The 25,580-nt window shown below is 45.9% G+C and overlaps 2 protein-coding genes across 4 annotated transcripts in view; one reads left to right on the top strand and one right to left on the bottom strand.

Annotated features, from left to right (window-relative positions):
- CUNH1orf228 (chromosome unknown C1orf228 homolog) overlaps positions 1 to 22,065 on the top strand; it is a 27,088-nt gene extending 5,023 nt beyond the window's left edge. Inside the window, exons 6-12 of one of the 2 annotated variants that reach the window (XM_019474156.1) lie at positions 343 to 465; positions 997 to 1,069; positions 2,050 to 2,179; positions 3,371 to 3,448; positions 4,235 to 4,340; positions 5,504 to 5,512; positions 21,941 to 22,065. In XM_019474156.1, coding sequence (XP_019329701.1) covers positions 343 to 465; positions 997 to 1,069; positions 2,050 to 2,179; positions 3,371 to 3,448; positions 4,235 to 4,340; positions 5,504 to 5,512; positions 21,941 to 22,065 — 644 coding nt within the window. Of the gene's footprint in view, positions 1 to 342; positions 466 to 996; positions 1,070 to 2,049; positions 2,180 to 3,370; positions 3,449 to 4,234; positions 4,341 to 5,503; positions 5,513 to 8,476; positions 8,505 to 21,940 lie in introns of those variants that run through there. The other variant, XM_009287296.2, reaches the window with a different exon arrangement.
- Positions 5,020 to 25,450, bottom strand: KIF2C (kinesin family member 2C). Of its 2 annotated transcripts, XR_657955.1 has the most exons (20): positions 25,361 to 25,450; positions 23,294 to 23,395; positions 23,015 to 23,063; positions 20,221 to 20,340; positions 19,358 to 19,474; positions 18,852 to 18,952; positions 18,494 to 18,589; positions 17,229 to 17,283; positions 16,980 to 17,142; positions 16,621 to 16,711; positions 14,929 to 14,992; positions 13,679 to 13,770; positions 13,297 to 13,439; positions 10,728 to 10,932; positions 9,976 to 10,086; positions 9,411 to 9,478; positions 7,760 to 7,848; positions 7,552 to 7,668; positions 7,055 to 7,181; positions 5,020 to 5,722 (listed from the first exon to the last, which is right to left on the bottom strand). XR_657955.1 is itself a non-coding variant. In XM_019474155.1 (19 exons), exons 3-19 carry the CDS (start codon positions 20,318 to 20,320, stop codon positions 5,646 to 5,648), a joined length of 1,830 nt encoding a protein of 609 aa, XP_019329700.1. In that variant the 5' UTR covers positions 20,321 to 20,340; positions 23,015 to 23,063; positions 23,294 to 23,395. The 2 variants fall into 2 exon arrangements, 1 of the variants encoding a protein (XP_019329700.1); XM_019474155.1 differs by lacking the exon at positions 25,361 to 25,450 and having other exon boundaries at positions 5,646 to 5,722; positions 7,746 to 7,848.
- Between the last annotated feature and the right edge of the window lie 130 nt (positions 25,451 to 25,580).

Below are 25,580 nucleotides of genomic sequence, written 5' to 3' on the forward strand. Positions count from 1 at the left end.
CGACAGCCGGGGGCGGGTACTTGTGCGAGCGGAGGAGCCATCATACTCCGGTTTCTCTTCAGATCGTATAAATCTTTCGCCTTTTACTAAAGATTTCCGTGGAGAGGAACAAGCACGAGTGTCGAGGAATTTTTTGAGGCTCTGCTTTGGCAGAGCTGCCCCATTTCTGGTCAAAAACAGAACGAACTGCATGTTGAGCTTTGTGACCGTTAGAACCGTTAATCTGCAACGGTCTGGTCTTGGAGCCCTTGCCAAGAGAAGCGAACCCAAATCCCTGCCCCTCTCCACAAACGCATCCAGAATTCGAGTCCCTGTGCTGACAGGGGCTCCCCTCTCCTCCAGCCATCCAGCTGCTGAATGCCCTCATGGCCCACGAGGTCCGGCCGGCCCTGCTGAAGGGCCTGGTTGCATTACTGACGCCACCCAGGAAGAAAGCATTTACCTTCTGCAACAAGACCGATGAAGGTAAAAGAGCTGACCAAGGCCTCCGAGTACACAGCAGGCCACGGCCTGCCAGGGCGACCAGGGGGGTGTTTCTCCTAAGGTCCCTCATCTCCTTCTGCAGGGCTCAGCTGTCACCCTGACTCGTATGGGAGGAGGTGCGGCGGGCTGCCCCTTGAGGCGAGGGGCACAGCAGCAAGGGCTGCCCAGGTCGAGGCACTGCTTGCCTGCAGCACTAATGCTAGCATGCAGGCCCCCAGCGACCCGCTGAGGTCTGCTGAGCAAGGATGATGAACAGTTCCAGCCCCGGGTGTTTACTTCCCCTGACTCAGCAGAGCAGGCCACAGTGGCCCAGGCTCTGAGCTGAGGGCATACTGAGCACAGATCCTTGCCGGGTACTATGTATGATACATAGCCACAGGGTTTCCCTAAGGCGTTTCCTGAAAAACTACATCCTCCTTTCATGCTAGCAGTGTAACCCCACCTCCCCTCCCTTCTAACATCTTAGAAGTGTTTCAAAGCATCATTCTCACCTTCCTAATGTTCCTCATGCAGATCCAACCACACTTTGCCTGAGGGAGCCCATGCTGGTGTATATTCAGCAGGCAGCTGCCGCAAAAGTCATTGGGTAAGAAACTCTGGAGCAAAACCCACAGGAGCATAAAAGGGACCTTAGAGAAGTGGCTTCCTTTGGGTGGGAAAGGACTGGGACGTGTTCCTCGCAGGGAGCATTCACCTCTGGCACTGCTCTCTGAGTACCCCAGCTCTGCCAAGTCTCCAGTACTAGGCTGTTCAGAGATGGGGTGCGTTCAGGAATGGGGCAGAGCCGCTGCCTGCAGAGAGCAGTGCTCAGACCCTCCCTGCTACTGACACTGGAGCTGGCTTGAAGTTTTATTTACAGGGAGACATGGAATCCCGTCTGCTCTGGCCCTGTGTGCTGTCACGGTGTCCCCTTTATGGCTGGGCCTGGAAGCAATGTGTGTGTGTCCTGCCACAGCACAGGGCTGAAGGGTGCTGTATTGCTCATGGCCACTGTATTCTCCACATAGCTGGGAGCCACAATGAGCAGTGCAACACCCTTATTTAACGTCAGCCACCCAATGGAAAAATCTAGTGCCTACGATTGACTGCAGAATCCTTAAGGAAATTCAGCTGTTTATGCTAAAATTGGTTCGTTCAGTATGAATTTCCTGCAGTGTCCACAAGATAGTGCTATCAGAACACTTTTCCTGCAAAAGCAGATGACAGAAAACCCCTGGTGGGTAGGGAGACATACTGGAGTGTCTTCCAGGGACATGCTCACAGAAGTAATGGTGGTGGTGTTTGAGTCCTGGGTTCTTTATGGTCACACAAGAAACTCGCTAGACTTTCATACACACCAGGAAGCTCCATTAAACAATTGGTTCTCAGCAAGCCCACACGTTAAATGATTGCTAATCCATGCACAGCCAAACATTTCTTGTTTATTTTGAAACTCTCCTGTCTCTTGGTGCTGCTGGGTGGGAACACATCATTTTCCATTGGGGTCACACCAAGAGGCCCAGACCCAATTTGTTGTGTGCTTCTTCCCCCATACGGGGTAGGGGCTGATGGCCTATCTCATTGCAGCGTATTAGCCAAGGAGTCAGCAGAAGTGGCTGAAGAGCTGATCCAGCTGAAAGCGGTACATGGCCTGATGGTTGCTGCGGGGAACCTGGATTATGTGGCCAGCCAGAGACATGCCAGCATCTCCCTGGAGGTGAGCGTGGCGGTACATGGCGGCAGACATCATAGCACGGGGTCTGCTCCCAGAGCACCTGAGCAGAAAGGCTTCCTACACTGTGGGTTTTTTTTTTTTTCCTTAAGCATAGCAGACAGGCTTATTTAGAAAGGCAGGAGTGACACTTCCTTCAGGAAAGAGCTGTGTTTCCCCTCCTGTCTGCCTCCCTCCTGCCACCCCCCACACATAGGGTGCTGGGAAGCCAATGTTGGCCCTCACACCTCTGTTCTACCTCCAGGCTTGCTGTGGGTAGCAAGCACAGAGCTAAGGGGCTAACCAAGACAATTTGCCTGGAGCAAGACACTAGCACGGAATTATAAGCAGGCTATTTTTTCCTGCTGGTGCTGGGTAAAGAGTTTTGGCCTGCCTCAGCACAGCTCTGCCTGTGTAACAGCCACAGGGAAGGACCATGGGGTGGGTGGGAAGGGCTGGGCAGGAGTGACTTCCTTCAGGAAAGAGCTGTGTTTCCCCTCCTGTCTGCCTCCCTCCTGCCACCCCCCACACATAGGGTGCTGGGAAGCCAATGTTGGCCCTCACACCTCTGTTCTACCTCCAGGCTTGCTGTGGGTAGCAAGCACAGAGCTAAGGGGCTAACCAAGACAATTTGCCTGGAGCAAGACACTAGCACGGAATTATAAGCAGGCTATTTTTTCCTGCTGGTGCTGGGTAAAGAGTTTTGGCCTGCCTCAGCACAGCTCTGCCTGTGTAACAGCCACAGGGAAGGACCATGGGGTGGGTGGGAAGGGCTGAATGAGTGATGGCTGAGAACCAGGCTGCTCAGGGTGAAAGAGGGTTTACAAACCTACCTGGTAATACAGAGGGCCAGTGCACCCTTTCCTCTGAGTAGGCACCGACAGCACAGCAGGATGAACTCCCTGGCAACTGCTGCACTGCAGTCATTTCACTGAAACACCTTCCCTCCTCTCAAGAATGAAGGTGGGAACTGGCACTGGAGGAGGGCAGGGGGGAACAAGGTGAGGCTTGAGCAGGGACCCACAAGTTCCTCTTAGTGTGTTCATGAAGTGCCATCAGTGGCACCGGCACTAAAGGTCAGGGACTCACTGGCATGTGACGCAGATTGTCTGGAGCCACATCATCCATGCAGCTCTACCCTCTATACACATACTCACATCCCTTCTCCCTACACGCCAACTCTCTGTTCTGTTACAGTATTTTGTCCACACGTTTCCCATTGTGGAGGAGTGCGTAAAGAAGGCACTAGGACACACACTGTTCCAGCGCTTTATGGTAAACATGCCTCCCTTACAGGGTTTATTTGTGGCCCTAGGACCTTGATCTGTTTTGCAGGGATGTAGGGACTGGATTTCTTTTCACAAGAAATTCAGTCTTGCATGAGAGCCCAGAAATAAACTGAGCCACCCTTTGAGAAGTGCTCACATTCAATCTCGGTGTTCAGGAAGATATTTGCTCTGACAGCCCCAAGACAGAGCAAGGAGGGATCTCAGACTACTGCTACTTCTGTGGCAGCAGGAACTCGATGTCAGAAGCGTGAGCTGAAGGGCCACTGAGGCAAGAGGTGAACTGAGCTCCTCCAAATCAGGTCCCTCCTGACTCTAGCTCCTGGGGTGGAGATACAGATTAGTAAGGTTAGGTCCAGGGAGGAAAGGTGGAACAAATAAGGGACAACATTTTGTTCCTTGTACCCAGGCCCATCCTTACTCACCCCAAGACACCACTGGGCAAGACTGGATAATCCAAGTGTAGTAACATCTGAAGTGGAACAGGACTGCCTTGCTTTAGTCCAAACTCAGTAGGGTATAACAGCCCTTTTACTCTGGATGTGCCATCTTAACATGATGCAGGTAGAGCCCAGATACAAGTCAGCTTTGACAGTTCAGAGGCCCTTAGAGTGCCCAGCCCCACACTGCTTCCAGCACCTAAACTGTTGATTGCAAAGTGCCCCAGCTGTGAGGGAGGATCCTGTTCGGGTTGAAGTATCCCCTCTCTAGCTGCTTGTCACTACTGCTACTTGCCCACATCCCATTAAGATCTAACTCTTGCTGCCTTTTCCAGGACAGTCCTGAGACCTGGTACACAAAAATGGACCCAGTCCAGGCTGAAGAACTGGCCTCCAATACAGCAGACATCCCCAGAGACATAGCAAGGATGCAGTCCACAGGTGTGTGCAGCACTGGGGGCACGGTCACTTAAGTTACACCCTTTACTTTCAGGGGCAGAAGGCAGCTCAGGAAGCAGGAGACCAGGGTAAGGGGTCTAGGGAAAAAGGGAGTAACAGTTAGAAGGATCTCTTTGTAATCCGATGTTTGTGTAGCTGCATCCTGTGTTGTGGGACCCAGAGCTCACAGCGCTGTTTTGTCCTTTTAGAGACAAACCCTGGAGTGAGCTGAACAAACAGGAAATGGAGGGCAGCAGCACATGCCTCACGTCTGTCCTCCCCAACCCTGCCCCTCTGCCTGCTCCTTCCCAGAGGACAGATTGTGTGGGGCCACCTGGACCCAGGTTGCACACAAGAGCCATGGCAGCATCTTGCTGCACCTGAGCCAGTCGCCAGCTTTGCACTTCTGCCCTTAAATACAGATTTTGGTGGGCTACTGAACATGCGTATTTTATGTGGCATGGGAAATATATGTAACAATGTGAAGTAACATCCTGGGGCTATCTTCAAAGCCTAAGTAAACTCCAATGGTACAAGGGAGTCTCACAGGGCCCTTCCTACTTACCTGATATCGTAAGAGCTGAGCCACTCACTACATGCTGAGCTTAGCTCAGGTGCAGGATAGGCACCCTCTAGACCAGCTTCCCCCTTGCTAGGCAAGTTCTACCCAGCAGGATCTCAAAATTAAGAGACAATTTATTTTGAGTGATTTTTTGGTAAACATTACAAGTGTAAAGACTTTAAAAAGAAACTTCATCCAAGAAATCAGCCTCTCTCTACAACACCAGCCAGTCTTTAGGGGCTGTTAGACTTCACCAAAATCAGCAAGAAATATATTTTATAAGATAGAAGATAATTAAATCCAGGAACATTTATTTATCAAACTTCTTAAAATACTGAGTTTTTACAATTACATATAGTCCATTTTCTTTCTAGAAAAGCCAGACTTGCAGCAGTTTTGCAGTGTTTCAAGCACATCTGGAAAGGTTATACATACACTAGAAAACTATACATGTGTTTCTAGTTCTATTAGAGGAGACCATTGTCACTAGCAAAGGGCCAGATGCTAGACACATCTAGCAGACTCTCAGGCCCCCCTCCCCAAGCCTTGCAGGGGGTGTGTTTCTAGCACTCTGCTGAGTGCCCTGACACCAGGCCGTGAAGAGAGAGAGGCTGCCGTGTTCACTGCCCTCAGGCACACATAACGTGCAGACACTCCACCACATTTAGAATAGGAGTTACACAAACCACTGACAAACATGCAAGACATACAGAAGACTGCTTGTGAACCAGGTTTTGCTGTATTTACTAAGGCCTCTGCCGGCTCATCTGCTTGCTGGCTTGCTCCTCCAGTTGCATGGCAGCCCCCAGGGCATCCAACGTTTCTGTGAAGGAAGACAGTGACAGGGTGACTGACCTGGAAGCTGAACTCCCCAGCCCAGCTGTTCCCCGCAGCAGCTCAGCAGGGCTCTGCAGGGGCCACAGAGGGAAGTGAACTGGGCAAGAACTGCTCAGCCAACGTCAAATCCTGCCTGGCCCCACAAAGCTCTTCATCTGTACTTGTTCATTTCTACTCATCAACAGTTTCAAGCCTGCAGTTTGCAGTTCAAACTAGATGCCACTAATGCAACCACCCCAGAGGGCCAGATTTCCCTGGCCTAAAAGGCAGAGAGGGTAGCAGGGCATTTACTCTTGTTACCTTGTCACCACCCCTCCATGGCGAATGGGGGGATACAGCTCTCAGGCTGCATTTGAGATGGGAGGACAGCCAGGGCTGTTCAAGAAAAAAGCCGCTACTGCAGGTTAACATTCACTTTGATGCCACAATTTTCAGCCTCATTAAAATAAAAAACCCTCACAGCCCTGTTTTTGAGGCAAAGGCTGGGCCAGCTGTAATGGCTCAAGTAGCAATTAAAGCCCAAGTTATTGCAACAGTGGCAGAAAAGTAGCAGTTACCAGTGTAGCTTCCCCTGTCCTAGTCAGGCGGTCTGCCTAGCTGGCACTCCGTTACCACGTGTCGGCCAAGCTCATACATCTGCCTTGCTGCCTCTCTACCACCACTTCAACCAGCACGGTCCAAACAAAGCCAGGCAGTGCTCAGGGAACAGGCAGCTGACATCCTACACAGAGCTGGGAAGTCTCCAAACTGGGTCAGAACTGAACAGTTAGAAGGATTTTGTTGCACATTAAATAATGCCCTTACTAAGGCAAAGGCATGCCAAACACAGGTGCTGGCAGACATGGCATCTCAGTATATGCCTGGCAGACACTTGTTATAAGTGGATGGGTATTAAGGCCTGATATCCATGAAAACAGGAGTGGAAACAGTGGGCATACCCTATGAATCCCTAGAATATGGCACTGGGCCCTATTTCTCAGTCTGTTTTCTGGCCAAGGCAAAAGGTAAACTATATAGCCAACTAGCCAAACAGACTTCAGCTCGTCTGCACTTGGTGGATATTGCATTCTGCTCAAGGGAAGGCAGTTTTATATGGCAGTGCAAAGCGAGTGGAAGTTACTAGCCAAAAATTTTACTTTGGAAAGTGCAGACAATAGGACATTTCAGATCTGTTCCTATGATCACCTAGAAAGTGATCTGAACCGTAAGCTATGCAGAAGGACTGGGTGCTCAAACCCCCACAGGTAGGCTGGTGCTACTTTCAGGTCTTTGAAAAAAGATTAGTGACAGTGCTAGTCAGAGACAGGCACTAACATACCTCTGACACTAAGGAAGTTTCTTGAGTTCTCCTCTACAAAGTGCTTAGCTCTGCTCACAAAGGTCTCGAGATCATAGTCTGGTTGCTCTGTGATTCCCAAGAGGTAGTCAAGTTCAGTTGTCATTCTCTATATTTACAAGGATAACAGCAATGAGAAACTGACTTTCTGGAAATTCAGTTAGTTTCTTCAAATCTGGCACACCAATCAACAGAGCTGAGCTTCTACAGACCAGTACCAGTCAGTGCTCATTAGCAGCAAGGAGAGGTTGCTAGTTGGAGGGGAAGGGGGACCAGCTGGCCACAAGCACTGAAATGCCCCAGTTTAACCAGCTGGGCAGGAAACCACAGGAAAAAGTTGGCAGTGAGGAAAAAGTAACACCACAGACAGCATCTTGCAGTACAGCCCACAGCCTACCCCGCAGCACTCGGCACAGACAAGGCAAGGTGCTATCAACATGTAGAAGGCAGCCTGGGCTGGGCCTGCCTCTTCCACATACCTGTCTCAGTTCTCTAAGCTGTTCTACAACCTTCTCCTCCCGTTCACTAATTTGAGTCATAGCCTCACGAAAGTTGAACATGTGGGGAGAGATATCTTCCTCCTCATCCTTGGAGAGCTGCAAGAAACAGCCCAAGTAAGAACAGCAAGTTGTTCCCAGCTTTGAGATCTGTTCAGCCCACTGCACGCACATACATTGTAACCTGAGCCTTCTCCACTGGTCTCCGTTTCCTCATTCTCAGTCTCCATCTGATTCTGTGTTTCACCACCTCCATTATGAGGGCTGAGCTCTTTCACTCTGCAACAAGAAGATTTGTCACTCAAACTCTTCTTCCAGCAGTTTCTGGGCTACAGCATCACAAACAGCTACTGCAATCAATCAGTGCTCAGCAAGAAACATCTGGCTGCACTTAAGTTGCACATTACCACCCCCAGAACAAGCTCACATGGGCAGAAGCCCCAGAGGGCTGTGGGAAGGAAAGCTGGGAGATGTTTGTCTCCATGCTCAATCTAGGACCTCTCCTGGAGAGAGGTGTCCAAGTACACAATGCTAATTGCCAGCAACGCCTTTCACAGAAGCTGTCTTCCACATGTCAGCTTGGTCTGTCATGACCAAGAGAACTTGGTATGGAAAGGAAAGGAATAAGGTTGATTTTTCCCAGAGACCCACTGTGCCAGAATAGGTCTATAATAAGGATAAAAGCCATGGCTGATGACATGGTACTAGAGGTAGATGTCAGATACCAGCTGGGCATTTCATTCCAGCTACTAGCATCAGCTTCACATTTCCAGTGAGTTTCAGCCTAATACCCCCTTTCTTATAGCTTGAACTTGCCTTGTGCATTGGCTAAGAACCCAATGGGCCCAACTCAAGACTAGAATCTTACTGAAGCACACTACATCAGATGTATGTCCTGTATTTCCAGGTGAGCAGGAATGACTGTCCACCAGAAGGAAAAAATGCACCTTCAATCCAGAATCAAATCTGGGAATCTGTCGAGATTCACAGCATTCCTGAACGCTTATGACAAGAATTACCATACATCCTTTCAGAGAGTGGAACGCTTTCCAGGAAGGAACCAAGCAGCCTTTTGTGAACTAAATGAAGGAAAGCTACCAAGCCTGAAATGTTCAAGTGTCATCTTGTTAACATATGACAAAAGTCAGTCTTCTTTTTGCTTGTCACCTCACCGGAGAGGTGTAGATGCACATAAAGCAGAGACCGGGAGGCACTTACTGCTCTGTCACAGGGGTTCCAGGTACCAGCAAGACCTCCAGGGAGACCTGGGGCTCAGTCCCTACAAGTCTACCTTGCCCTGTGGGTACCCAAGGTCAACCATGGGGCACAAAACACACTCCCACCATCTGCTTCAAGGCATTTGAGTTCTCCAGGTCCTTCAGATTTTGCCCAGTCTCCAAGGTGCCATACCCTATTAGTTCATATCAAAGTCCGTCAAGAACACCAAGTGTTTTGTGTCATCTGTAGGGCCATGTCAAGGACACATTCTTAGCACACCACTTACAGATGGAACCCAAAGTACTAAAAAAAGTAAAGGGCATAGAGGTAACCATTCAGGACAGTGTAAACTCCCTACAGAAAACAGGGCAGTCTGAAGTCTAGCATGAGAGACTCCTCTGAGGAAAGGAGACATTAGTCACCATTTAATACAATCTCTATTATGTCTCACACAGAGAACACCCAGGTTCGTTTCATAAGACAGCTCTAAGTTAATTTGCTCCTAACAACCAATGTCCAAATTGCCATTACAGGCAATGACAAGAGAACTTTTGGTCAGAATAAAAGCAGCCAAAACACCTTCTGCAACAAGAGTAGAATCCCCAAGTCAGAAAGGCCATTACCTGTCAGCGTATCTCAGTGTGTTTAAGGTGTACTCACACGAACTCATGCCTGGAGAAATCATTGCTATCTGCAAACAGAACAAAATACCTCAGTGACTCCCACTTCTGACTTTTGCTCATGTTAATGGCCCTACAGATCTCACCAGGCAGCTGGGACATGTTAGAGCAAAGGGTCAGAGTTGAGACATTCTGTCAAGTCCATTTTTCTTTATAGCTTCTGTTGGACATGCCAGTGGCCCTGTATCCAGCTTTCCACTGGTTTTGTGCACACCCACTGTGCTGCACGCTCCACAGGAAGCAAAGCCCTTTGAGAACACACCAGGCTCAACTGTAGATTCACTGTATGAAAGTGAATTCTGCAGCCCTGCTTCTACTGGGGCTGGGCAAAGCTCACCAGTTTTTGACCTCAGTCACCGTGGATGAGTGGGGGAGGAAAACCGACTTTTTGCAGAGAACTGAAGCTTTCTGACTTCAAAGTCCTCTCACTCTAGAAGAGCATGCAGCTATTTGGTCAAATTGCAGAACCCATAAGCAGTGTGTATGTTTGTGCCATGCACATACTCACCATACAGGTCCTTGAGTTTGTTCCTATGAAAGAGTCTCTTAGCACCTGGGTCAGCTTGCTCTCCCGGAAAGGGGTATGAGATTTGTTCTGCCCTAAAGCTCGGATACATTCCTAAGAAAAGACAAGTCTTGTGAATGCAATATCCGCATCTCTTCTCAAACAGCTCTGCAAGCTATCAACCACCGATTGCTGGTAAACCCAACAGGCTGAAGAACGGTCATCTCTATTGCTCTCATAGCCTTTTAAATATACTCCAGGTATTTGACTGTCACAGGACAGCTGGTATATCCATCATATGTAAAAAAAAAAGGCAACTTGAATGAAGCTTGAAATGGCTGTACCAGTTTCTGGCCTGACAAGACTGCAGTACTTTCCTGGAAACTTTCTAAATGGAATATACACCATTTTCAGGGTTGCTAACATACTAAACTAGGATCTTTTTGGCTGTTCTTTTCCTTTGTACTGGAAAGAAGCAGAACAGATAACACCAGAGTTGAACAGAATCTATGTGTTAAGGCAACTTATGAAGCTTGAAATGGCTGTACCAGTTTCTGGCCTGACAAGACTGCAGTACTTTCCTGGAAACTTTCTAAATGGAATATACACCATTTTCAGGGTTGCTAACATACTAAACTAGGATCTTTTTGGCTGTTCTTTTCCTTTGTACTGGAAAGAAGCAGAACAGATAACACCAGAGTTGAACAGAATCTATGTGTTGATTAGCTCTATTCGCTCCCGGGGCTATAGCTCACCTTCAAAGCCAGCAAGCTCTTATTGATTTCTGCACCTTCCATTCGTGTCTGCCGATCAGCACTAGATGTGTCTGCACCCCTCTCATTTCCTGCCAGATCCACTAAAGAAAATTTGCCAAGCAGTTTCCCTCTTCGGCGTAGTATAATTTGGAAGCAGGCATGTGACCGTGAAGAGCTAGCGTTTGCAAAAGTCTGCCCAGATGTCCTACAGCAAAGATGAAAACAAGCATTAGAACAGTGTCACAGAAGACGCAACAAGTCCCAACAGCAGTAGACAAGACCTGCAGCCATTCAATTAAGTTGTTTAACCTCCCCAGTTTTATCCCACACATTAATACCTCCAGTTTGCATGAATTACGGAATTACCGCTGATATAAGAGCACAGAAGGACTGCTCTGAGAAATATGAACCTGCACCCCAGTTGTAGAGATTTAAGGCTATTTAATCTGCCTGGCTCAGCTCAGCCAGACTACACTGGAATGCCTTTCTGACTGCTTCATACCTTCAGCGCTGCACCCCCCTGTCTCAGAGCAGGCCACATGTCATTCTCCTAATGCATCTGCCATCACCCAGTAAGCTCAGCCAAGCTCCCCACTAAACAGCATTAGCTGTGCTAGCACATTACAATCGTGGTAAATCCCCTTCTCCAGCCAAGCTAGCTTGGCACTTTACCTCTGCTGTGCAACTACGCCTGCCCCATCACTGCAAGACACAGACTGGAGCCTTATAAGTTACCATAAACCTCCCTGTGACCTTCACTATCATTTATTCCCTGAGAAGGCTGGCAGGTTCACTGTCCCACCTGCATCCCTACTGCTCGGGGAAAGGGAGGGACGTTGTCCTAAAGAGAGGCAGGAATCTGAAATGTTCAAGAGTTCTTGGCTGAATTGTCAGTCAAAAAAGCATGCACAGCAGAGTGCTGAATGAGCTTTCAGGATGTGCTTATCTGCACATGCAGTGTAATACAGAAGCCAAGGAGTTCTCATTTGCCTAGTAACGTTTCCACTGCAGTTGCAACTTAACTGGACAGATAAGACTTGGTAATACAGATTTTACCTCCTGATCAAAGACACCAGTACGATGGTAGAGTTGCCCCAACCACAGCCTTCCCTGCCAGGATGATGAGCCAAGCCTACAGCTGTACCTTGGCACCTGCTCTCAAGGATTCTTTAGATACCTGAACAACATGCAGTATTTTTGTTGCCATTGGAATAGCTCATCTGGCTTGCAGTTAAGCCAAAGCATTTTTGCAACTGTAGGTTGATGCCAGCTGCTCTTCCTTGATTTTACAAGCCCACAGGGAGCTACCTGTGCTCCTGTAAGCTAGCTGATACTTCTAGAAAGCAGCTAGACTGCTCAGTTTAGCTGCGGCACCAGGGCAGCCATCTCCTCACGTGAATAGTTTCTCTCTTGGAGTTACATGAGGACATATGAACCATGAACTCTGGCCTTCTCTATGGAAGGCAGGCTAAACCCATCCCTGCTAGCCCTTTATTCTGTAACCATCTTACATTCATGCAGAGGTGCTGCTCAGTGCCTGCCTGTTACCAGGAACAACAAGCTCCTGTTTACACCTTCTGTATGAGGACCTCTCTTCCAGGGAGACCTTATATCAGGCCTTCCAGTACTTAAAGGGGCCCTACAGGAAAGATGGGGAGGGACTCTTTATCAGGGAGTATAGTGATAGGATATGGGGTAATGGTTTTAATATCAGGCCCCAGTACTTAAAGGGGCCCTACAGGAAAGATGGGGAGGGACTCTTTATCAGGGAGTATAGAGATAGGATATGGGGTAAAACTGGGTGAACTGTATGGTCCCTTCCAACCCAAACCATTCTATGATTCTATGACATGCTCAGGAGAGCTATGGCATCTCCAACTACTGATGCTGAGAATCCACTTGCTCCAAATCTGGCACCACAGGCCTGGGGGGACCTACGTCCCCTGTCTGACCCCTGTAGGTGGTGCACATCCACTCACACTGGTCCTTCAAGTAGCTAGCACTTAGTCCTAGCACACACATACCGGGTAGAGAGTGAAATTACACAGACAGATAGTTAAGAAAGGATTTAATAAGAAGATAGGAAAGACTGCAGTGATCAGGTGAAAGACTAGCAGACAAGCGTACTGACTAGCCACAGTGACTGGCACCTTTTATACCCCCTTTTGTCTGTTCCCCACTTTGCTTCTCCCCAGTCCCATTCCTCTAAACATTCCTTTTTAAGTTTTGCACAGTCCCACAGCTTCCCCCATCAAATATCATCACTCTCCTCTTTTTTCCTTCCTTCTTATAAGTTACAAAGTCACCTTTGGCCTTTCCAAAGCTGTGCCTGCAGTTTCTTAATGGCCCATCAATTAGCAACTGGAGGCTTTTGGCCTTTTGCATTGTCTACATTATCCCTTGTCTTTCAGCTTTGTGTCTCTGTGTGTTTTTGCTTTCCCCTTTACTTATTATTCCCTTTGCATCGAAAAGGTAGTCTCAAAGCACCAGCTACAGATATTATATGTTTTTTGTAGACATAGAAGTACAACAGGACATGACTCTTCCTATTGGTTTTAAGGCATCAAACCTGCAGGCACTGCCCATCTCAATCATTCTGATGACATCCTCAGCACAGCCGACTTGTCTCTCTTGGAGACCAACGACCTGGACCTGCTGCTTGCCGTCCTCCAGGACTCGAAGCTTTGCCTTCTTATTCAAGAGGTCAAACACCTATATTCAGGCAACAAGATTAAGGCAAATCTGAACAAAGTCTCCTTGTGAGTATTTTGCACTGTCTTTACAGAAAGCTATATAGAAACAGCACCTTTAACATAGCCTTCCAATTCAATTCCAAACACACCAAGAATAGACTATATAGAACTATAGAAACTAGGAAGTTTCACTGAGCTACTTATGAAATATTCAGCCAAAGAAGTCAGGTCAAGATTTAAAAAAAAAAAAAGTCTTACCTTTCCATTGTATATTTCAAAGAAAGTCACATAGACTTCCAGGCCCTGACTCCTGTACCTGGGCTGGTTTAGAAGGAGGAAGACATCTTGTGCTAGTGAGGAAAGGCAGGAGCTTAGTTAACTAGTTTAAAACATATTCTAGTTGCTATTGATCTACTTTTGAATATTGCACAGCTGTAAGGCAGTGTCTAGCAGCTGAATGACAGTCATCCTAAACAAATGCTAGTGGAACAATTAGCACTGTGCTACCACCTGGAGAACAGTTCCAGCAGCATCCTCATCCAGGGACTGAAAACACAGGGTAATACAGAAGTTTCTACTGCTAATGTCACCCGCAGACAGCAATCCTTACTGATCTGGGGGAACACTGGGATCTGCTATTGTTTTGGACAGGCCTGAAAATCATGTGTTTGTGTTTCAAGCACTTCGCGCGGAAAGCCTAGAAAAACATGCATCCCTGAGCATTGCTGCTGTTTGGAGGCAATATACCAGATTAGTTGACCCTTTGGCTGGATCCAGTGCAGCTTCTCACAATTAGGCTTCAGACTTTGAAATTGAGCTGAAAAGCAAAGACTTTCCTTCAGGGCCAGTCATAACTGATTTTCAGAGACTAGCAAACAGTTGCTCTTGTTTCAGCTGCCTGGCTACACAGACTAGTTTCACAATATGCCTTTCTAAAGGGAAGGTAGAAGAGGTCAGGGTTCATGGTGCTTTCTAGGCATTATATCAAGGAAGGGCTTCTAAGCATCTGTTTTCTGAAATCATTTTGTATGTGCTAGGTTTTTTTGCATCTAATGCTTACAAGAAGAAACATAAACACATACATTCGTGTGCTTTCTGTATAACAAGCTTTATATCAGAAATGGGTAGGGTTGTGTTGCATTCATGTCAGGTATTTCCAAACACCATCCTTAGTCTGGGACAAAAACCAAAGCAGAAGAATCAAAATTAAATGGTTCAGCTTAGCAAATGCCAAGCTAGAAAATGTCACCTCTTTGCCTCAAAACCAAATATCTTCTGGTGAGTTAAGTGTGGATCTAGAAACTTACAGGCAGGATGGAAAATGTTTTGTGAAACTGAAAAAAATAATTATACCTCCTGCAACAAACACCACTACTTATTACTGAAAACAAATACTTTATGTATCTTTCACTGGAAACATTTTAAATAACCATACAAAAACAGATCTTATCTATTTAAGAAAAACAAGCACTAATTTGATTTTCATATCTAAAGAAGAATCCACTTACATGCAAAAGCATATATGCCCTTTGAGGCATTCTGTGCTCTCCCGGAGAAGTCTCCGCCCATAGTCTGTGAAGAGAAAAGGCCAGAGGTAAGGCGTGGTACAAACAAGTCAGGCTATCTGATTTTAGTCCCAAGAACATACTAAGAAGTTACCATATATACGTATGCTCCAATGTCAGCAAGATGATTAGAACACAGTGCAATTCAGGATAAAATTAGTTTGCTGCTTCCCTATCAGTTCAGAAAGAAGATCTGGACTACGCAAGGCAACAGCTGAATGCCTGTAAGGCTCTGCAGTGCAGAGTCAAAGCAGATGTTCCTTCAAGGGGAAATGCATGGTCTCGCAGCACAACCAAATAGCCTCTGGTCAGAAGAAAGCCTCATTTTTTAGGACGTAGGTCGAGTAACATTTTCACTGCTACTTGCAAAAGCTCACATGTGATATCAAAATGTATCAAACTTCTAGAGCAGAAAATACCTTTAACTCCTCTGACCAAGATACCTTTAATCCCAACAAAATTTTCAGTTGGTGCTATCCTGGTGACTTGCTCTACCACTTTTATATGAAATAGAGTCAATTATTTAAAACACAACTCAGTGCCATGACACATTCTCAATCTACCAGAGTTTAATATGCAGCACTCCAGTCTCAAGGTACAGCTATTGTCCTTGCACTCATTCTGCACCCTAGGATCAGGAAGGGAAAGTAACTTCATTGCCTATGATTTTAGTGCCTCACAGTTGTATTCCTGTGAGGATGCTCAGATGAGCAGATTAGTCTGCCCATTCCAATGCAATGAGGGCAGCCTATGTCCAAACTTGTATAAAATTCCAAATTTCCTTCTGGGTTACTGGAAGAGATCTACAGCTCACTACATAGCACTAGTGATAGGAGATCCTAACCTAAAACTTGCCAATAACACTGGAATAACAGCAACTGTCTGATTACTCAAACTGGCAGGCTGGCCTAGTCCAGTCCATATCGCTGTGGTTTGAGGTAAAGGCTTCTTGCAGAACAAGACAGCAGATGTGACTCCACTATCATGCTGTGGGGGAAGAGAGTTTCCCCACTTTCCTTCCCTATAGTTTCCAGAAGAAGAAAGTTAAGACAACACAGTTGTTGGAAATTTAGAGCAGATGACCTTTGAGGCAGAAAACACAATCTTCAGGTCTCTTGAAACTGCAACTGGTAGACTGGAAGGAGTGGTTAGAAAGTGAACACACTAATTTGCCCACTTCGCAAACAATACCAGATCACTTAAATGTTTATGTGCAAAGGAGGCTTATTTACAATCACTAAAGTCTTTGGAATGCCTCCAAGCTCAAAACACAACACAGACAATAGCCTTTGTCTCAGATGTAGGCCAATAGCCCCACTTTGCAGACTGGAGTTCAGCAACAGCCATTTGAGGCAAGGAATAGCCATGACTAACACTAACATGTCAGGGCATCCTAAGTCTTTAAAAAGCCAGCTATGGGGGGATTTTAGTACGATTTTCCTCACAACCTCAAAGGAAACCCACTAATACATAAAACTACAGAAAAAGAGGATTAACAACTGACAAAGTATTAGCTTTAAGACAATAAAACCAAGATCCAAGCTCCTTATACAATCCTACTCATTATCAACATCAAGGAGTTTTAAAATACTTTAGATAAAGCTAGAAAATTTGAGACCTTGGAGAAAGACTTACATGTGTCTTGCCACTGCCTGTCTGGCCATATGCAAAGCATGTCGCCTTCCCACCCTCAAAGATGGTCTCTACAAGAGGTCTAGCAGTGAACCTGGATATTCAGAAGGTAAAAGACAGTTAAGGCAAGCATTTCACACCCTGCTTCATCAGTTTTCCTAAACAAGCAAATAAAAGCAAATCCTTAGGAAATCAGCAAGGCCATGACAAAAATAGGCTTTAGACTTTTCAGTCCTTTGGTTTCCTCCAAAAAGGATTTTAATATTTATTTCAGGTAGCAGTTTCTTTAAGCCAGGATGCCACCTAGCCATAGCTCCACGCTTTTATCTTGAAAGTTGTTCCCAATGAGAAGAAAGCATTACCTGTATACCATTTCATTAGAAGAGGATTCATCAAATGAAAAGTCAAATCTAAATGCTTGGGTTTCAAGGTATTTTGTTAGGTCCACTTTCTGCTTTGGCTCGTGCACCAGCAGGACGCACTTGCTCGGAACAGTAATCACATCACATTCCTTTTTTAGAAGTTCTGTTGACAGAAAAGACCCTCAGTTTTAACAAGTATAAGCAATGTCAAACTGCTCCAGGACAGAGCTGCTTTGTCAGTACGCTCACCTTGTTTATTGAGAGGGCGCTTCCTCACACAGACACAAATCCGATGTTCTTCTATCTAAAAGAAAAGTAAGAAATCAAGTAATAATTATTTCCCAATTACACCCATACCTACTTAGTATAACAGAGAGAAATCCGATGCTCCCAGCTACTTTTCTATGTGCTGATCAGAGTTGCCTCTGCTACTGATCAGACCCACTCATGCAGGGATGTAAGTCTTAAAGTCCACTTAGTGCAGAAGAAACGCTACAAACAATTGACCTTTACGTAGCATGCTCCAACATATCAGGTGGAAATGCTGCTATGCTATAGAAAGTGCCCCAAATATTCTGTATCAGAATTAGTAAGTTTAGTCCTCAGCCAGCTTTCCAGAAAAATCTGTGATATCAAGACTGCAACTATGGCCAAATTCAGGCAAATTATTATTTTAAATTTACCCCAGAGGTATTTTTTTTTGACCTGAGTTCTTTACTGATGCAGTAAGTTTAGCTATTTGTGCAGCACAGCTACACATCAGTCGAGTTTAGAAAAGTGCATATTCCATTGGGTGAGGCAGAAAGCAGAAGACAAACTCCTCTTCCGTCATGCAGCGATATGCACACAAACAGCTGGTTCTCAGCCCCGTAGGATGCAGGCACACAAACCACCGAGTGTTCTAGGCTAGTCCACACCCACTTTTCTGTTTGAACTTAAATGCTGTTATTTTTCACTGACCATAACGAGGCTTTTGCTAGGCAAGGACTACTTGTTCTCAGGTATTAAACAATACTACCTCCATAATTGCTGAAGGTATCAAGCCAGCCTAGTTTCTCTAGTTTTTGACCTCTATTTTTGCTTCTCTGCTTCTTGACCTAGTTTAAAATTACTTAATATACGACTTACATAAAATAACATGTTCTGTTATAGGGCAATAAGCCATTTTAAATTATACCTATACCTACAACAAGCTAAGCTACTATGTAGTAGGCTCTGCCATTTACAAGCTCTGAGAAATACTGATGTTACCACACAAGTCATTGCACGGTAATTGTGAGAGCGCAAGCTCTTTACTAGTGACATATGCAAAGTAAAGTAATGCAAGGCAGCTTAGCCCTAAATAGGGGAAGCAAGTGACCTCACATATGCCACCAGGTGCCTCAAGATCACAGTATGCTCAGAGGATTTCCAAGGTGCAGCCATGCACTAAATTGCTCGTATGCTAAAATCTTCAGTACAAAATAAAGAAGTCTGTCTACAGGCTGCAGTTAGTAGCCTCAGTATTTACTTACTGGGTCAGTTATAGATATTGGCTGGCAGTCTAAAGTTGCTCTGAATTCCTTGATCATCCGTGCAAACTCCCAGTTTGGACAGCTGCTGTCAAATTCCTGCATGGAAAAACCATGGATGTGAAGGTAATTAACCTGTTACAGCAAAAAAGCCCCAGAGCATAGTAAACAATCAGCTGTACACAATTAGAAATATTTCACTTAAAGGCCACAAGATTCAGAACTTCCTGAAACTAGAATCAATCCATCCTTATGTACAGCTTCGTAAGAACAAAGCCTGTCCAAAATGTTTTAGTTTCAACTATTGTGATGCACTATGCTATAGAATTTCCCCTTACTGGTGTATTGTAGAGTACTCCACCTGTGCACGCTTTGTCCTGATTTCACTAATTTGAGCTCTCTTTTCTTCTCTCTTGTTTTTCATTTTCTCCATCTCTTTCACAATGTTAGATCTTCTCCGAACTAGATAAAATAGAAACATTTCCCTGGATTAAATTTTCATACTAGTTTTTAAGCACAATACAAATATTTCAACTTTTCCAGGCTGCTGACAGACTAACTTGTACAGGAAACAATCATCTTCAGAAGGATGGTCATTAATTTTGCTGTGCTTCCTTCCCAAACCAGATCTACCTACCACAGAAACTGCCTAGCAAGCCTCACTACCACTCCAAAGTAAAGGCAGCATTTCTGAGGAGATACCGCAATAACAGAATTATACATTTGTAATAAAAAATACTCAAGATATTCAGTCTTACTGCCAAAGCCACCTTTTCAAAGCTTTAGTCTCAGAGTATACAGAGCAGCAATCACATAGTGATGCATTGCTGGCTGGTGAGGCAGTTCTTACCCACTGCTCCCTGGTACCTGGGCTCACTGAAGAGCTCATTCTAGCAGCAGGCAGATGATCCCCTGTATTTCCATTTACATTTGTCAGTGAGGCTTCTGGAGCACAGCTCAGCCTGCTAGTCCTGGTTTGGCCAGCTGCAGAAAGAAGCCAGACCAAAACCAATAATTAGATCCCAAACATCAAGAATAATTTTGTAATTTGTAAAGCCTCACAGACCACAGGCATTCCTCAACTCTGATTCTGGATCAGGAGAGAGAACTAGCTAAAACCTGTGGTAAGCGTGCAAATAATTTTTTAAATCCTTTGCCAATCAACTTTTATTCAAAGCTACAAATCAAGGCCACACCGACTAGACAAGAATTTAGTATAAACCCTCTATTTCAATGTCTTTGCAGAACTTAATACAGGAGGTATGCCCTCAACTACTCATAGGGGAGGTCTGGTAAAGATAAGTAACTACAATTTCATAATTCAAGTAGGCTCAAGTTCTTGCTTTACTCAACCAGTATAGGTAAAACTGCTACCAGTATAGTTACAGAGCACGTTGTCAGCAGTATTAAGGCACTTCTCTTCCCACTCTAGCCCTGTGAATACCACTTCATGCCATTAAGCAGATACCACATCCACCCACGTGCACAGCTGCACCTCTGGCTAATAAAGCACATCATTATTCAACAACATTGTTTCCAAAGTCCTTTGAGAACCCCTTCAGGTAGGAGCCCTGGATGTTTACACAGCAGCAGACCTCTAGGTCTCTCTCCTTTTATATATGAAGGGATAGAGGCTGCTCCTCCCCTTGGGATTTGCAGTTTACCTAATTAAATGCATACAAAGCATCTCGCTTCATAGTAAGAATTCACTGGGTTCTTTCTCCACTCACCAGGAACCGATGAATTGTTTCTAGTTTGTGTAGAAGTGCAGGGATCCACCCCCATCTCATTTTCCTGGAGGCTGCACTGAGGTTCTGTGATAACAGACATCCTGGAACGGCCACACACAGCTTTGGAAACAAGAATTCAAGGTCAGCGTCATGCCTCAGACACTCAGACATTTGCAAGTAAATCAAGTGCTCACAAAATGCAGAGCAGGGGGGAACAAGGTGTGGTTAAAAGGACCATTTCCAGATCTCTGATGCATTAGCAAAGTGCAGGACAAAGCAACGTAGGTGGGTGAAAAGTGATCATGAAATATACCACTACAGAAAAGCAAACGGTTCCTTCCAGATTTGCGGTTCCAGTGAATTTCTTTTAGATACCACTAAGGATTCACTAATATGTCATTTCCAGAACCTTAATACCTAGGAAGAAAGAAGTCACAACTCAGGGAACTGGGAAATCCTCTGAAGCTTCACCCTTGCAGGGCTGTGCGAATTCACTGTTTGATGGTGACAGTAGTACTGCAATCTGGCAACTGATCACGGGCAGCATCACGCCCACCATCGCAGCACCCACACACAGACAGCGTGCATGGTGCACAGCGGAGTAGGAGCTTGATAACACTAAATTCAGCTAGAAGACTCTATATAATCGCAACAGTAAATCTTTGGAAAGGGTCCTTTTGTAGGCAGTCTCCATTGTCACATGCCAAGGTATTTCTTTCACTGAGACCAAGTCCCTCGCAAAGCTGTCTGGGGAAGGGATTGCAACATACACCTCAATAGATTTGTAAAGAAAGCAAATCTGATATGAAAAAAATAGAAGTGTGGTATGAAAGCTAGAACTGCCTTCACCTCTAGCAATCAATAATTTATCCAGAATTAATCACTATGATTTCAAAGGACGCCAGATCTGTTTCAGACCAAGGGTAAATTTCAATTCTGGATCAAATTCCTTAGAACCATACCCACGAAATTCAGTGCTCTTATCTGTTAACTCTTTACCTGGGATCTTCTGCTCAGGTGCAGAGACATTAGGTGTCACTGCTGCAACTTCAGGAACAAAAAGCATCAGTTTCATTATGCTCAGAGATAACATTTTATTCCATTTGCTTTTGTCATACATGCCCAGACCTGATCTGATCACCGACTCAGCAGCACTTTTTCTGTAAATGATAGTGCTCCTGGACAGGCATAATAACTGGAGGACTTGCTGCACCTAAATGGGTTTATTCAAGTGATTCTTGTACATGAGGATATTCAGCATCCTCCAAAATTCTTATTGGTTCAGAGGACTGAGGCAATATCTGTTTCTTAATTCATTCTGAAAGCACTGCTGCTGCTTCTCTCACTTCCCTGAATGAGATGGAGGCAGACACCTCCTAATCTTCTTTAATTTGTTTAGTGTGAGAACCAAAACCTGAAGCCAACGTGAGCTTTCTAATTGGTGAGTGCAGAGTTTGCAACAGGACAGATACTCACTGACACTCATGGGGTTTAGCTAGCTATAACAAGATAATATTTGAGGAATACTGAAAACATTGCTTCTCTCTTGTGCTCTGAGCAGGTCTTCAGGGACAAGATTGTGCCAGTAGGAAAGGCAACAGATATTTCAGATTTGCAATTAGATTCTATACTTCAGGAAAGCTGTGACCTCTGTGAGGATATTTTTCCATCAATCAGTGACTGGATTAAGACACCTTTATTTTTCCAGCTGGCTGTCCAGGTCCATTAACTGACCTGTCTAGAGACAGTCACGACTTTACCACACCATTTTGCTTGCCCATTCACAAAATTTATGGAGAGACATTTGAGGAAGGTCGGGATGCTCTAGTACAGAACAACTTTTGACACACTGAGCTTCTTTGACTACTACTGCCTCTGTGATGCAAGAGGATTTGTGCTGTTGTCTTCTGGTACCAGCTTCCCTGTCTTGCACCACATACAGCAAGAGAGGCCAGGCAAGCCCAGCTGTTTTGTTTACAGCTCAGTGGCATGGAAAAGCACAAGTTCTGGCTAATTATGCACTTTAAGACAATCATTAAATTAGCAACCTCAGCATCACACAAGTAACATAACATTACATTAACCTGTAACACTACCACTTGCAATTCAAAAAGCCAAGAGAGTCAACTAATAAGCTAAAAGAAGGTAGAAAACGTGAGAGTTTTCTAACTCCTGACACCTCAAGAAAACCAATTCCTTAGCAATCCCACACTCTGACATCTCTATCTTCTCTCCTGGCTTTGCTCAAAACGTTGTACTGACACACAATCACTGAGCTATGGCACACCAGCTGCCACTTTGGCTGCCTGGTCTGAAACGTCTCCAAGGATAAAGCTCTAGTTATTGTTTAGGGGGACCGTTTGAAGAGGAGACATCCATTTGTCACCGCTATTTCTTTCTTGCCCTTTCCACTCTCATTTTGACACTTTTAATCTTAATAACTGCCACTTACCTTTTGTTGTTTGTGGCATTTGCAAAACTCCATATGAAACTTTAAAACACACTGCAACAGTAACTGCCTAGTGACATTTAAAGCAGTATCAAGGAATAACTACAGCAATGCTGCAGAAAAGGGCAACACGTCAACAAACCCCAGCTCACAGGAAGAGGACGGCAATCTGTCAGCAAAGGTTCTGCACTCGGGAGTCCAAAGCGTTGGTATGAACCAGTATGGTCTTTATTAGCATTGCCTGAATAAGCAGCCTTATGATGCACTCAGCTAGAATATTATGGCCACAATGGAAGACCACCACTGTTTCACAGGGATACAGCAGAGAAAAGAACAGTTTCTCACCTTCCCGTGGAGCAGGAATTTTTGAAAGGGTTGTTCTACGCTTCTGTTTCTGAAAAAACAATGACTGCTGTAAGTAATTGGAGTAAGCTGCAAACACCTAGCACAGCACTTCAAGGCAACATTGATGAAACAAGGATTTCTGACCAAAGTCTAACTGTGAGACAGAAAAGACAAGTTAGAGACCTCAAACTTCGAGACTGAGGGTATTGTTTGTAACAAGACCTACGCTGCTGACACTTCAGTACCTTAGGAGAGACTAAATCACTTTAAAGCACTTACCTGTACAGTTACATTCTCTTGCAAAGGAAGGTTCTCTTTTGCATCTGCAGCAGGTAGTTCTGATAACTCAGGATTTATTGTTATCACATCATCAATTTCAATCTACAAGAGCAAAGGCAGGATTTTACAGAGTGGAATATTGCTGCTACCACTTACGGCTTTTTTTTTTTTAACCTTGACTTTCAGCACAGGCAAACAAACTTCACCCACCGCCTGCCAAATGTTAAGTTAAAATTGCCTGGAAGGGCAATTTCATATTCCGTTTGAGTAGTCTCGTATGTCCAAGTATGCTAGAAGAAATGTGCTAGTTAAGCCATTTACCCTCATCTGCCAAACACCACGCAGCTCTGCAGGTGCCATAGAGCACTTCTGAGGAGATGGGCAAAGCACATTTGGCATCAACTGCTTTAATCTCTTACTGCTAATCTTAGTAAATCTCAGCTGCTCTGTGACTTCTGTGCTAGGAGAGCATTAAGTGTTTACTGTGTGATTGCGCTTACTGAAATAAACTTCAAAGAGCTGCTTAGGCTTTGGGAAATGAAGGGTTCAGCAGTTAATCCACAAGTCAATTCACCTGCATTTTCACTTGCTATTGCAAGCGATTTCTCCGAGGACCAGCCACCGCCTCCTGCCTGACCCTCCAGTGAAGTCATAATCCTGCCTTCACCGCATTCTGCGGCGCCCTGGCACAGGCAGCTGCAGGGCAGGGGGAGCAACGGGGGGCAGGCCAGCTGCAGGGCAGGGGAAGCAACAGGGGGCAGGCAGCCAAGGGCAGGCTCGAGCACAAAAGACAGCAACTCTCTCGGTTCAGTTTTTCCAACCGAACCCTGCAGAAGAGGTTGAAAGCGCGTGTACGCGACAACTCCGGTATCGCAGCAGCTTGCACTGGAATTCACCTTACAAAGCAACACAAGCACCACTCCAGGACGTTCCTGAGCTCTCAATTAACTTTTAAATTACTTACATAAAATAAGAGTCCGTAAAAAGAACAAAAACAAGTAGGTGAACCTCTGTAAAGTGTGGAGATACTACATTCTAACATAAGAGAAGTAATCTATGAAGTTTGATTTATATGGAATCTTTAAGTATCTAATCAGAAAGTGAATTAGCTCGGAAACACACGTACGTGAACAACACAGTATATACTAACAGCGTATAAGAAAATTTGCTAGTTTCTGAGTTGCCTTCAGGGAGCTTTAGTATCATAAGACATACACGCAATTTAGCCAACAATTACACCTGAATCTGCAAATTTTGCGTATTTGAATGCAGCATGCACACAAACAGCATAAGATCCGATTTCAAAGAACCGGCCAATGTCAACTTTAACCTTTTAACTAAACTCTATAGGTTTCCAGAGAAACAGGCAGGACGAGCATGTTTGCTCGGTTACAAAAGGAGATTTTGTTAAGTGCCAGGATTTCAGCCACATCGACCTCAAGCGCCCCAGGCTTGGCTCCCCTCCCTTCCCCCCCAGTCCCGCACGGTATTTATTTTATACCAGCGTAGAGATTCCGGCCCCCTTCGCATGGCACCTTACTGGTGGCACGTTAAGTCTTAAGGAAAGCCTGAAGGCCATTGTTAGAGACATGGAAAGCCAACAGAGCTGGGAAAATTGGGACTTCGGGGCGTTCAGAATCGGCAGCCAACAGCGTAAGCGAGAGGCCCAACATCCCCTTGTTCACTCTGAAAGGTGAAGAGCCCTGTGTTGGTACTGCTCCGCCGCAGCCACACCATGCCTAACTTACACGTCCCACCTTTACGCACATCTATTTCATTGCTTTGATTACGCATAGCGTTAAAATAAGCGCAGAACTGAATCAGCTGCAAGAGCGCGGAAGAAGTGTCTCTGGCCCAGAGCGCACCCAGCGGGGCGGAGGAGCTAGCTGTGGCTAGGGCACCCCTCGTGAGCCTTCGGCCTCCGGAGGCACGGGGCCGGCCAACGCTTCAGCTGCCGGCACGCAAAGCCTGTCTGTTCGGGGCGGGGGGGGGAGCCGAGCCCCCTCCGCCGTGCTCCGAGAGAGCACCGGATCAACCCGGGAAGGGGCGGCGGGTGGGAAAAAACGCCTCCTTGCTTGACGGTGCCGCCCTCGAACCACTCCACGGACACGGAGGACCGCTCCACGTTCACCGTCTTCACCGTCGCCTTGTGGATCAAGCCTGGAAGAGGCCGGCGTTGAGCCCCCAGCCCGGCCGCCCGGTGCTGCCCCGCGGGGCCGGGACCCCCAGGGCACGGCACGGCACCGCACCGCCGCTGCCGAGGGCCGCTTCGGGAGGCGGGGGCGAC

The sequence above is a fragment of the Aptenodytes forsteri genome, unplaced genomic scaffold (genome assembly GCF_000699145.1).
Source record: "Aptenodytes forsteri isolate BGI_AS27 unplaced genomic scaffold, ASM69914v1 Scaffold119, whole genome shotgun sequence".
Lineage (NCBI taxonomy): Eukaryota > Metazoa > Chordata > Aves > Sphenisciformes > Spheniscidae > Aptenodytes > Aptenodytes forsteri.